The sequence below is a fragment of the Solea solea genome, chromosome 1, assembly GCF_958295425.1.
Source record: "Solea solea chromosome 1, fSolSol10.1, whole genome shotgun sequence".
NCBI lineage: Eukaryota > Metazoa > Chordata > Actinopteri > Pleuronectiformes > Soleidae > Solea > Solea solea.
Window position 1 is genome coordinate 28,061,375 of NC_081134.1, and position 12,626 is coordinate 28,074,000.

The 12,626-nt window shown below is 42.0% G+C and overlaps 1 protein-coding gene across 8 annotated transcripts in view; it reads left to right on the forward strand.

Moving 5' to 3' along the window:
• The window catches only part of LOC131458806 (nebulin-like), a 42,647-nt gene that overhangs the window by 24,996 nt on the left and 5,025 nt on the right, over positions 1-12,626 (forward strand). For all 8 annotated transcript variants that reach the window (XM_058628138.1, XM_058628130.1, XM_058628084.1 and 5 more), the window contains exons 42-63: positions 592-702; positions 786-896; positions 973-1,083; positions 1,184-1,291; positions 1,368-1,478; positions 3,204-3,311; positions 3,825-3,935; positions 4,018-4,128; positions 5,517-5,627; positions 5,717-5,818; positions 6,473-6,574; positions 6,645-6,758; positions 8,022-8,126; positions 8,213-8,317; positions 8,628-8,735; positions 9,183-9,293; positions 9,386-9,502; positions 11,266-11,376; positions 11,461-11,565; positions 12,069-12,173; positions 12,275-12,379; positions 12,446-12,538. In XM_058628138.1, coding sequence (XP_058484121.1) covers positions 592-702; positions 786-896; positions 973-1,083; positions 1,184-1,291; positions 1,368-1,478; positions 3,204-3,311; positions 3,825-3,935; positions 4,018-4,128; positions 5,517-5,627; positions 5,717-5,818; positions 6,473-6,574; positions 6,645-6,758; positions 8,022-8,126; positions 8,213-8,317; positions 8,628-8,735; positions 9,183-9,293; positions 9,386-9,502; positions 11,266-11,376; positions 11,461-11,565; positions 12,069-12,173; positions 12,275-12,379; positions 12,446-12,538 — 2,376 coding nt within the window. The remainder of the gene's footprint in view (positions 1-591; positions 703-785; positions 897-972; positions 1,084-1,183; positions 1,292-1,367; positions 1,479-3,203; positions 3,312-3,824; positions 3,936-4,017; positions 4,129-5,516; positions 5,628-5,716; positions 5,819-6,472; positions 6,575-6,644; positions 6,759-8,021; positions 8,127-8,212; positions 8,318-8,627; positions 8,736-9,182; positions 9,294-9,385; positions 9,503-11,265; positions 11,377-11,460; positions 11,566-12,068; positions 12,174-12,274; positions 12,380-12,445; positions 12,539-12,626) is intronic.

Genomic DNA, 12,626 nt, shown 5'->3' on the forward strand with positions numbered 1-12,626 from the left:
TTGATTTTTCACCAAGATCTTGTATTGATGATGTGAGAGTCGGGCCACTGAGCAAAGCCTTCTCCAGCACATCCAAAAGATTCTCAATGGGGTTAAGGTCTGGACTCTGTGGTGACCAATCCATGTGTGAAAATGATGTCTCATGCTCCCTGAACCACTCTTTCACAATCTGAGCATGATGAATCCTGGCATTGTCATCTTGGAATATGCCCATGTCATCAGGGAAGAAAAAAATGCTGGTCATTCATTATATTCAGGTAGTCAGCTGACCTCATTCGTTGGGCACATAATGTTGCTGTTAATGTTGAACCTAGACCTGACCAACTGCAGATGCAGCAACCCCTTACCTATTTGCTTAGTTAAATCCAGGTGGCGACTTTTTTTTTGGCCAGGCAGATATGTATATATATATATATACATATACATATGTGTATATATATATATATGTGTATATATATATATGTATATATGTATATGTATATATATATATATATATATATATATTTATATATGTATACACATACATATACACATACATACATATATATACTTCTGTAGACTGTAGTAATAAAAGTGTGACATTTAATCCAGAACAAGTACAAGGAGAGCGGGAGGAAGCTGATGTCGTGCAGTTTGTTCGCTCAGCTGCCGCAGACGGCCGAGACGCAGCTCGCTGCCAAGATGTCCGACCTGCACAGTGACGTAAACACACACACACACACACATGCACACATCTGAGGTATTACTGATGTGTGTGTGATGTGACGCCGTGTTTGTGTGTCCAGAGTAAATACAGAGAAGACGGGATCAGGAGCCTCTCTCACAGTCTTTACTCTCAGCTGCCACAAACCACAGAGACGCAGCTCGCCAGGACTGTGTCTGAGCTTCAGAGCGAGGTGAGAGGACCCACCTGTGCACCTTTGTGTTTCTGTGTGTGTGAGATCAGGCTTCATGACTCCATGTGTCCTGCAGGTGAAGTACAGGGAGGCGAGTAAGAAGGAGGCGAGCAGCTGTTTGTATCATCGACTCCCTGAGACTCTGGAGACTCAGCACGCGAGAGAGACGGCAGAGCTGCACAGTCAGGTCCACTATCATCGTCGTCGTGTGTGAAGACAATAAAGGTTGTTAATAAAGTTTGTGAGTGTGTAAGAGTGTGTAATGTGTGTGTGTGTTTGATGTGCAGGTGAAGTACAGAGAAGGTAAGAAGGAGCTGAGCTCCAGTCTCTACTCTCTGCTGCCGCATACTGAGGACATGAAGGCAGCTAAAGCTGCCATGGAGCTGCAGAGTCAGGTCAGACGCCACGCCCACTCTTTATATACACACTGTGTATATATGTTATATACATCTGATGTGTGTGTTTCCTCAGAGTAAATACAAACAGAAAGGCAGAGACGAGATCAGCAGCAGCGTTTTTCGCCACATGTCACAAACCAACGAGACGGAGTTCGCTAAACAGATGTCGGAACTTCAGAGTCAGGTGTGTGTGTGTGTGTCTGAAGTAATCTGATTTTAACTGCCTCAGTAATCTGAACACATTCCCCAGATTAATCTGATCGTGCCCACTGAAGTAATACGCTTATGTATACTAAAATAGCTGAATTAGATATGCTGGGATAATCTGATTAAAATTTAAATAATCTGAATGCAAAAAATGTCTAATTGGAGAAGTAATCAGATTTCCACTACATCAGTAATCTGTTTTTAATCCTGCAAGGTAATCACCAAAATAATCTGATTACACCAATTGAAGTAAAATGAATATGTTCCCCAGAATAATCTGATTTATGTTGACAAAATTTGTCTGAAGTAATCTGATATTTACTGCTTCAGTAATCTGAACACATTCCCCAGAATAGTCTGATTGTGCCCACTGAAGTAATCTGATTATGTATACTAAAATAATCTGTTTAAAACCACTAAATGAATCTGTTGTGTTTGCAAAAGCAGTCTTGCTGTTTATATCATCTGAAATAATCTGAATACATTCCCCAGATAAATCTGATCGTGCCCACTGAAATAATCTGGTTAGGTATGATAAAATAGCTGAATTAGATACGCTCAAATAATGTGATTAAAACCACTTAAAGAGGCCATAGCATGGCTCACTTATATGTGAGAAATGGAGGTGTACTTACAAACATGAAATCGTTTTTATGGTAAAAAAAAACGTCCTAGTCGCTACAAACGAGCCGATGTAAATGTCTCATCACTGATGCTCTCGTCAGCTGCGCTGTTTCAGACCAAAACCACACCCACAGAACACGGACTGTCTTGTGATTGGCCAGTTACCTGGAAGTGACGTCATTGGTACGTCAGCTCTCAGACCACCAGCTCCCCCTCTGGAAAGGCAGATTCACCGCTAGCAATTATCAAAACATTGAGTAATGCCATAATCCCTTACGCATTTGATCTGGAGTCTGACCCAGAGTCAGAAGACGCTGCAGGACGCCTGTAGCTTGGATAACGTTGTGGTTACCGAGATGATAAACACCCATGCAAATGAAACACGAGCGTAGCGTGTAGCTTAGCCTGTAGCCGGCTATCGCTAATGCTAAGCGTATTGGTTGTACGGAGCTCAGCAGCTACAACGAGAGTAGTTCTTCTTCTACGGTTGAAATCACGTCACCGGATGTGCCCGGACTCTAGTGCACGGACTAGGAGGCGCTGCTGTTTAGAGGAGTGGTGAAATTCGCCAGTGACGTAACTAGTCAACAGAATTGCCGTTCCTCTTCGTAGAGCTCAGGAAAACAATCAAACCCTGCGCTCTCAGCAGTGGCTGAACTGATTGTTATGGACTTTTAGGGCTTCATAAACGAGGTAATGACGCAGATAAACACAAAAATGTAGCATTAATTGGCACTTCCGGGCTATGTCCTCTTTAAATAATCTGAATACAAAAATATTCTGATCACAGAAGTTATCTGATTTCATCCTGCAAGGTAATCAACAAAATAATCTGATTACACCGCTTTAAGTAATCTGATTACATTCCCCAGAATAATCTGATTGCAGCCAGTGAAATAATGTGAGTATTTATACCACTGAATTAGGTATGTAGAATAAGATACGTCTGATTAAAACCACTGAAATAATCTGATAATGTCTGATTGATCAACATTCTGCAACATTTTCTGAACCATAACAATCCATGAATGATCAGATTACTGAAATGTTAATGCGATGTTTTGTTTTTGTCTCTCAGGCCTCATACAGGAAGGACAAAGACGATCTGTCTGTCAGTCTGTACTCGCTGCTGCCGGAGACTCTGCACACGCAGTTTATCAAAGACATGGCTGAGACGCACAGCGAGGTGAGAGGAGAAGAAAACAATCTCTAATCTCTACTAATCTCTTTCTACTTATTAATTATAGTATGAAATTATAGAATAAGATTAAACAGTGATAATCTCAACACAATACATGATAAATATCTCATCCTGTCAAACAGTCATATCACGATATGTGTCCTACGGTTCCCAAAGACTGGGTCTGGGGCTCTCAGATGGCTCAGAGGAGATGTTTTTTGGGTCCCCAAACAAGAAGTTTTTATTAATCTTACAAATATGTCTTAATCTTTTAAAAATATGTCTGTAAATGAGCCGAAAAACAAGTTCAGCAGAGGTTATTTTACAGGTTTAAAAAAAACAATACCGGCCTGTTTACATCATCGTTTAAATGAATTACAAAATAATAACTGATATATGTCAGAGGTACAGTTGTGTGTCATCAACAAACAGGATTATAATCTCAGTTAAAATCTCTGTTTGTCAGTAATCAGTAGCTCCATGACATTAATTGTTTGTTTGTTTGTTTTCTTCTCCCAGAGTAAATATAAAGAGTCCGGTAAGAAGGAGCTGGTAAACAGTTTGTATTCTCTGCTGCCGCAAACCAAAGAAACTCAACACGCCAAGGAGCAAACTCGGCTGCACAGCGAGGTAAACAAACAAAGAAAAAGACAGGAAACCAGAGCAGTTCCTGTGTCCTCCTGTAGGGTGAGCTGTTGTGTTTGTGTTGCAGAAAGCGTACAGAGAGGAGAGTAAGAAGGAGGCGAGCTGCAGTCTGTACGCACACATGCCTCAGACCATTGAGACCGTGTTCGCCAAAGAGCTGACCAAGACGCAGAGCGACGTGAGTCTGGTTTATGTACACGTCCACCGGGGGGCAGCACAGAGTCAAGACTTTCTGTTTTCTACTCGTCATTTGTACTGAAAACATGGCTACTTCCTGTTAGCGCTATCTTTTGACCACATTTATGGTTGCCCCCACCAAAAAACACTTCAGTGACACCCACTGAAATAATCTGAATGCACTCCCCAGAATAATCCGATTGCACACGCTGAAATAATGATTATTAATATGTATATGAAAGTATCTGAGTTAGATATGCTCAAATAATCTGATTATATATACTAAAGTAGCTGAGTTAGATATGCTAAAATAATCTGATTATATATACTAAAGTAGCTGAGTTAGATATGCTCAAATTATCTAATTATATATACTAAAGTAGCTGAATTAGCTATGCTCAAATAATCTGATTATATATACTAAAGTAGCTGAGTTAGATACACTGAAATAATCTGATTAAAACCACTGAAATAATCTGATTAAAACCACTGAAATAATCTGGTTATGTATACTAAAATATGAAGGTGTGGGAACGGTGGACACTGATCAGTTTAGTCTTCAGTCAGAAGACGTGCAGGGACAAAATGAAGTACGACGTGAGTAAGGAGATAAAGCTGTACACACGCACACACACATAAAGTAGGATTGTGTTTGTGTATTTGTTTGTTGAGGTGTGAACACACAGAACAGATGTGTTTTTCTCTACAGCCTGAGGACAGAGACATTGACCTACTGTCCACACCCGCACACACACGCACGCACACACACACACACCCCAGCAGCAGCAGCAGCAGCCTCAGGGAGTCAGATGATGATGAAAATCTGAAAGTGAACTGAAACTCGACGCGTCTGTGTGACCGAGCAATGTGATGCTAACTGGAGCGAATGACACACACACACACACACACAGCTGCTTAACACAACTGATCTGACACTTAACATGATAGATAAATATCGTGACTCAAATATCGTGATAATATCGTGACTTAAATATCGTGATAATATTGTGTCTTAAATATCGTGATAATATTGTGACTTAAATATCGTGACTTAAATATCGTGATAATATTGTGACTTAAATATCGTGACTTGAATATCGTGATAATATCGTGACTTGAATATTGTGATAATATTGTGACTTAAATATCGTGATAATATTGTGACTTAAATATCGTGATAATATCGTGACTTAAATATCGTGATAATATCATGTCGTGATGTCTCTGGTGATTCCCATCCCAAATATAAAGATATTTTAGCTTTAATAGAATAAAACGTACAGTTTCCTCTGTGTGTGTGTTTGTGTGTTTTCCTTCATCATTTGCCCTCTTCATTGTCGTTCACCTCAGTTTATTTATCTTTATATTATTATTTTTCTGTCTGTGTAGAAGTTTTATAAGGACAAGTTTAACCGTGAGAAAGGACTGTCCAACTACACCAACATGAAGACACTGCCTGAGGTGGAGCACGCCATGGAGGTCAACAAGAACCAGAGCCATGTAAACACACACACACACACACACACACACATATATGTTACTCTGTGTGTGTGTGGGATGTTGACAAGAGCTCCCCCTGCTGGTCTCAGGTCGGCTACACTAAAGATAAAGAGGAGCTTCATCATTACAACGCACTTCCTAACAGACCTGACATCATCAACGCCAGCAACGCTGCTAAACTGGCCAGTGACGTGAGTGCGTGTGCGTGTGTGTGCATGTGTGTGCGCGTGTGTGTGACAAAACCACAACATGAATTTCCATGACAACAGTCGTCTTCAGCAGCTGTTCAGTGTGAGCTGAGGACGATCAATTATAGAAGCTGTTCTACTGTTCTGAACATGAGACATGACAGACAGACATGACTGACAGACAGACACGAGAGAGAGACATGACGGAGAGACATGACTGACAGACAGACACAAGAGAGAGACATGACAGAGGGACACCAGAGAGACAGGCATGACAGATACATGAGAGAGAGAGAGACGAGACAGACATGAGAGACAGAAACACGAGAGAGACAGAGAAGAAGATGACGACAAAGATAAAGACTCACTCAGACTCGTCTTCCTCAGACTGTGTCATTTCCTGCCGTGAGACCGAGTGGATACAGCACTGTGTTGTCATGGAAACATTCTGAACAGCTGTGGTTCTGTGTTGTAGTTCACCCTCCGACCACTAGTGGGCAGCGTGTGACTCTGTCTCCTCTGTCCTCTCACCAAACAACTGTGTAGTTTTCTTTTTTCATGGATATATTAACATAAATATCCCAGTTTATTATAGTGTTTATATACATGAAATACTGTTGTGTTTAAGTTGTGTATGTGTGTGTGTGTGTGTCACAGGTTGCCTATAAGAACAACACAAAGCCAGTCTACAGTGACGGCTCAGTTTTATCCAGAACTGACATCCAACACGCTAAAGAGGTTTCTAAACTGACCAGCCAGGTAACACACACACACACACACACACACGCACACATGCACACACACAGACGTGTGTTGTCGCCCCCTGCAGGTGAAGTACAAGGAGAAGTTTGACAGACATTTAAAGGGCCAGAAACCTTGTTACAACCCACTCGACTGTGTTTCCTTCAAACACACACAAGCTGCTGCTGCTCTGGCCAGTCAGGTGAGTGAGTCACATGACCCCAGTCACACACTGTCACATGACCACAGGGTCTGAGAACATGGATTAAACCACGTTTAGGAAACGCTGGCTTGTTCTATCTCATTAATACTTCAGTTGTCCTTGTTGAGACAAATTAAAGGATTATTTCCACTTTTTCTTTAAATCAGATAATGTTATTAATGTTCATCAGCATGTGAAGAGAGTTTTATTAAACGGCCGAAATAAGAGATTCAGACATTTAGATTTTTGCTGAGATGAAGTGTGTCCGTGTGTGTGTCCCTTTGACTCGTATGCTGTTCAGTCAGTTGTGGGGGTAACCATGGCAACCTCTCAAAAGCAAATGGAGTTTGTGGGATGAAAGCAGGAGAACTTGAAGAGGTTTCACACACACACACACACACACACACACACACACACACACACACACACACACTGTAAATGTGGTGTGTGTGTGTGTGTCCGCCCACTCATTGCCAGAAAAAGAGCGTCTCCTCTCCTCGTTACATAACAGCTCCTTGCTGTTAGCTGTGTTGTTGGTGTTTGGCGCTCGCTCACTCACTGCTGCGTCTCTTTAAACAAGAGGAGTGAGACCTCTTTAACGCCCGGACCCAGTCTGGGCTCCGACACCCGAGACGGGAACTTTCAAAAGAACGTTGTTAACATGTCAGAATCCAGAAATATAAGACATTTGAAACGAACAAACACTGAACTGGATTAAAATCTGGATCTGAGCCAAACTGTACTCACACACAGATCTTAACGCTGTAACAACATCAAGTGTGAATCAATAAAACTGCATCCATTCCCAAGGAATTCATGAAAATGTGTAAAACTGTGTCTTTAAGAACACGTTTACATCTTTAACTCACTGACTTTTCCAAACCACTCACTCTCCCACACCAAACCCCAGAGAGAAAATCAGTGATTTTAACATCACAGCACACAGGAGTTGTTGATCCACTGCTGCCTCAATCACTAAGTTCAAATGTCTTATTTTGTGAGTGCGGCATTTGAAAATCTTTCTTAAGATTTACCTCAGTGACACAAAGTGACCACACGAGGCAGCAGTAGATCAACAACTCCTGTGTCCCTGTGAGCTAAAATCACTGATTTTCTCTATGGGGTTTGGTGTGGGGGAGTGAGTGGTTTACAAACTTCAGTTTCCTGTTGTTAAAGTCTGTCTCACAGTGAGATAAAGATGTGAACATGTTCTTGAAGACATCGTGGACTTAATCTGACATCTTGTGGTCTTGTGTTTTTCAGGTGAAGTACAAGAACAACCAGAACCAGAAACCTGAAGGATCTGCAGACCTGCCGAACCTGCTGCAGCTGGAGCACGTGCTGCACGCCAGCAAACTGCAGAGCAACGTATGGAGCTCCGCCTCCTTCATTTAACACAACATAATCCATCAGATAATCTGTGTGTGTGTGTGTGTGTTTGTGTGTGAGATCAGGTGGAGTATAAAAAGAAGTACGAGCAATCGAAGGCGCACTACCACGTCCCCGTGGATACTGCTGAACAGCTTCACCACAGAGAGAACGCAGCACTGCACAGTCAGGTGACACAACATCATCAACAACAACATCAACAACCACCACCACAACAACAACCACAACAACAACCACAGCAACAACAACAACCACAGCAATAATAACAACATATACAACAACCACCACAACAGCAACAACAACCACCACAACAGCAACCACAGCAACAGCAACAACAACCACCACAACAACAACAATCACCACCACAACAACAACAACAACCACCACGACAACAACAATCACCACCACCACCACAACAACAACCACAACAACAACAACCACATTGCTGTGCGTGCATGTGTGTGTGTGTGTGTGTTTCAGGTGAAGTACAGAGAGGAGTATGAGAAGAACAAAGGTCGATGTCAGATGGAGTTTTCTGACACTCAGACGTACAAAGTGTCCAAAGAATCTCAGAAGATGCAGAGTGAGGTAAAAATTTGATTTAATCTGGGAACATGGATTTTTAGTGCCAGGATTGAACCTGGGAATGTGGATGTTTGAATCCCAGATTAAACCTGAGAACATGGATTATTAACTCAAGATTCAATCTGGGAACATGTTTTTTTCTAAATCTGGACTAAACCTGAACAGCTCAAGGATTAAAACCCGGGAACCTGAATTTATAAATTTTAGGAATAAACCCAGGAATGCAGATTTTTTTTTAATATACCTGTGGGACTAAACCTGGGAATTTTGATTTTTTAAATACAGATTAACCCTGGAATTTTTTTTTTTACTTCAGTATTAAACCCTGGAAATCAGGGATTAAACCATGATCAGGCCTGATAACATGGATTTTCCTTTTTTAATTTCAGATTAAACCCCTCGAACATTGACTTCTCTCCCCCCCCCCCCCCCTCTCTCTCTCTCTCTCAGAGAGAATATCACAGAGATTATGAGGAGCAGGTGAAGGGAAGAGCGTTGGTGGACGTGGATCAGACGCCTGGTTACCTGACGGCGCGTCACGCCACCTCTCTGCTGAGCGAGGTCACACACACACACACACACACATGCACAGCATTAACTCGTCCTCACATTCACAGCTCTCTCTCTCACTCTCTCTCTCTCTCTCTCTGTAGAAGGAGTACAGGAAAGACCTGGAACAGGAAGTGAAGGGGCGGGGCTTGTCAGGCGTGGGTCTGGAGGAAACACCTGAGCTGCTGAGGATTAAAAACGCCAGTCAGATCCTGAGCCAGGTAAAACTATCACCCCTGTTTAAACTATCATAAAAACGCTCATAAATTGTGAGTTTAACTCTCATGTTGTTGTGTGTGTGTGTGTGTGTGTGTGTGTGTGTGTGTGTGTCAAGTCCTCCTCTTGTTTAACATCCAAAGGACAAAAGGACAACTCCAATTTCCGACTCAATCATTTTTTATTTTCCTTTTGGCTTTGTCAGTTGATTGGTCTGGTCAGTAAATTACAAAAGTTACAAATTTTTTAGTAAAGTTTTAACATTTAAGTTTTTACTATCCCTTTGTATCTTTATACCTTTAATTTTCCTAACTCAAAATGAAATATTGTTTCAGCACAAACCCATTTAACATAAATCAATGCAGTCAATGCTGCAATGTGTTCTTCAGGCAATCTACACAGTAGTTAAACATGAGTGAACTTGGAGGTCTTCTCTCTGAAGTTTGTTTGACTGAATGACTGGCCGTTTCTCAATACTCAAGTAAGCAAGTATGTACTTGCTTACTTGGGAAGTATATACTTGAGAAGTACGGGAGTACACAAGTATGTGGTTGTTTCTCAATACTCAAGTATGCAAGTATGTATGTATTGTTCTGCTGTTTGAATGGTGGCTGGCGCCAAGTGCTGCAGCCTCATTACTGCCACCTACGGTGTTGATAAATGAACATATGAAATACTTTTAATAAATGCATATATATGTTGTTATTATTTTTACATTTTAAATATTTAACTTCATTTATTAATTTATTTCTATTAAAATATACAATACAAATATTACAATGTGGAAAATAGATATGTTACAGCATTGTAGATATATATACATATATAAATGTATGACGTGTACAAATATATACTACTCTACATACTATACTATACATATCTAATATTTACATATTATATTTAAATACAGATACAATGACCGTGCGACTTTAATATAAATCTAACATTCAAAGTTAAAATAAATGAAACATTAATAAAATACAAACCTTCAAACTGTCAGGTCAAAACGTTTCCATTAAAAACAAAATATGTATGTAAAATATGTGATCTATGGATCACACCGAGCATCTAATGACAGCGATGTCTGAGCCAGCGGATCATTTCATCAGGACAGGCCGAGGTAACGCTGCTCTATGTGCCGGGCACAGTGAGCGCCGAGCGTCCGCAGAGGCGGAGCTGATCACCTCCGACAAACGTCGCTGTCAAACTATAAATAAGTCATATCTTCATACACAAACCACATGTTTGAATTCTAAATGACTCATTTCTCGCCTCAAATGATGTTAAAACTTTGTTTCGGGACACAGAAAAATATTTATTTCAGATTTATATTTCTATTATCTGCTGCTATGCTCCCCAGAAATGTATTCTGGGATACATGGCCATCGCAAGTACGCTTAAGTCACCTCCGATGCATACTTGGTAAAAATGGGCGGAGCGAGAACACTTCCGGGATTTGAGAACCGTCCTCGCTGTTCGCTTACTTGAGAATTGGAACACAACTTGGACTGAGGCTGATGACGTTTTCACAAGTACGGGAGTACGCAAGTACGCACAAGTACGCACAAGTATGGATATTGAGAAACGGCCGTTGAGTCCCTCAGTGTCTTCACAGGTGCTCCAAATCAGTGACAATGACTGATCAGGTGACAGGTAGTCAGTTTGCTGCTGCTGGTGAACTCTGTTCACCAGTCTGTGATAAAGTGTAGTTCTTTGAGACCCATCCTGAGAGTCAAGTTAACAGTGTGTGTGTGTGCATTCCTGTCAGAGAGAATACCGCCGCGATCTGGAGCAGGAGATTGTGGGTAAAGGCATGGAGCTGAGCGCCGACGTCCTGGAGATACAACGAGCCAAGAGAGCGTCACAGATCCAGAGCCAGGTGACGTTAAATCAGACACCTGTCAAACTTGTCATCAGAGTCGCTTTGCTCAGCTGAAGGTTTGTGACGTGGTTTGTGTCGCAGAGATTTTACAAACAGACGGAGCAGCTCAGAGAGAACTCATACGGAACGCTCACAGACACTCCACAGCTGTTGCACGCCTCCTACCTCAAAGACGTCTACAGTCAGGTCAGTGTGGGGGAGGTGTGAGCGCCCCCTGCAGCCAGTGAAATCTACGTCAGTTTAAGTCTATGATCTCCTTAAGAACACGTTCACGTCTTTATCTCACTGTGAGACAGACTTTTCCAACAGGAAACTGAAGTTTGTAAACCACTCACTCTCCCACACCAAACATCAGTGATTTTAACATCACAGCACACAGTTATTGTGTTGTTGGTGTTGATCCACTGCTGCCTCTCTCACCCAGTTCAAATATCTTATTTTGTTAATTCGGCATTAAAAGTCCTTCATTCAGATTTATCTCAGTGACACAAAGTGACCCCATGAGGCAGCAGTAGACCAGCAGCTTCTATGTCCCCGCCAGCTAAAATCACTGATTTTCTCTATGGGGTTTGGTGTGGGAGAGTGAGTGGTTTACAAACTTCAGTTTCCTGTTGGAAACGTCTGTCTCACAGTGAGATAAAGACGTGAACATGTTCTTAAAGACTGTCTGTGTCTCTCTGTTCGTGCAGAAGAAGTATAAAGATGAGGCGGAGCGTCTGAAGGGTCGTTACAGTCTCGTGTCTGAAACTCCAGAGATGGAGCGAGTCAGAGAGAACCAGAGACACATCAGCTCTGTGAGGACACACAAAACACACTTATCTCCGACTGTGTGTGCCGACTTATGTCTCCGCCTCCTCTGTGTGTTAGGTTAATGCAGCTCTCTGTTGCCCTCTAGCTGCGCTACAGCTGGGACTCCAAGCTCATGAGAGGGTTAAAGTTGTCCGTCACAGAGACGCCGGAGATCGTCCTTGCCAGAGAGAACACCAAGAAGATCAGTGACGTGAGTTTATTATGCGTACAAGAACAGAAGATACGACATGCGTACTGATCCTTTAATCTGCTGCAGGTGCAGTACAGAGAGGAGGTGGGACACGGGACCGCTGTCATGGAGACGCCCGAGATGGAGCGAGTGAGACGCAACCAGGAAAACATCAGCTCTGTGAGGGCACATGCACACTCGCACGCACACACACAAAAATCCGACCTGAGGGGGCCACTCATATTGAAACTTCTGAACTCGGGAATTT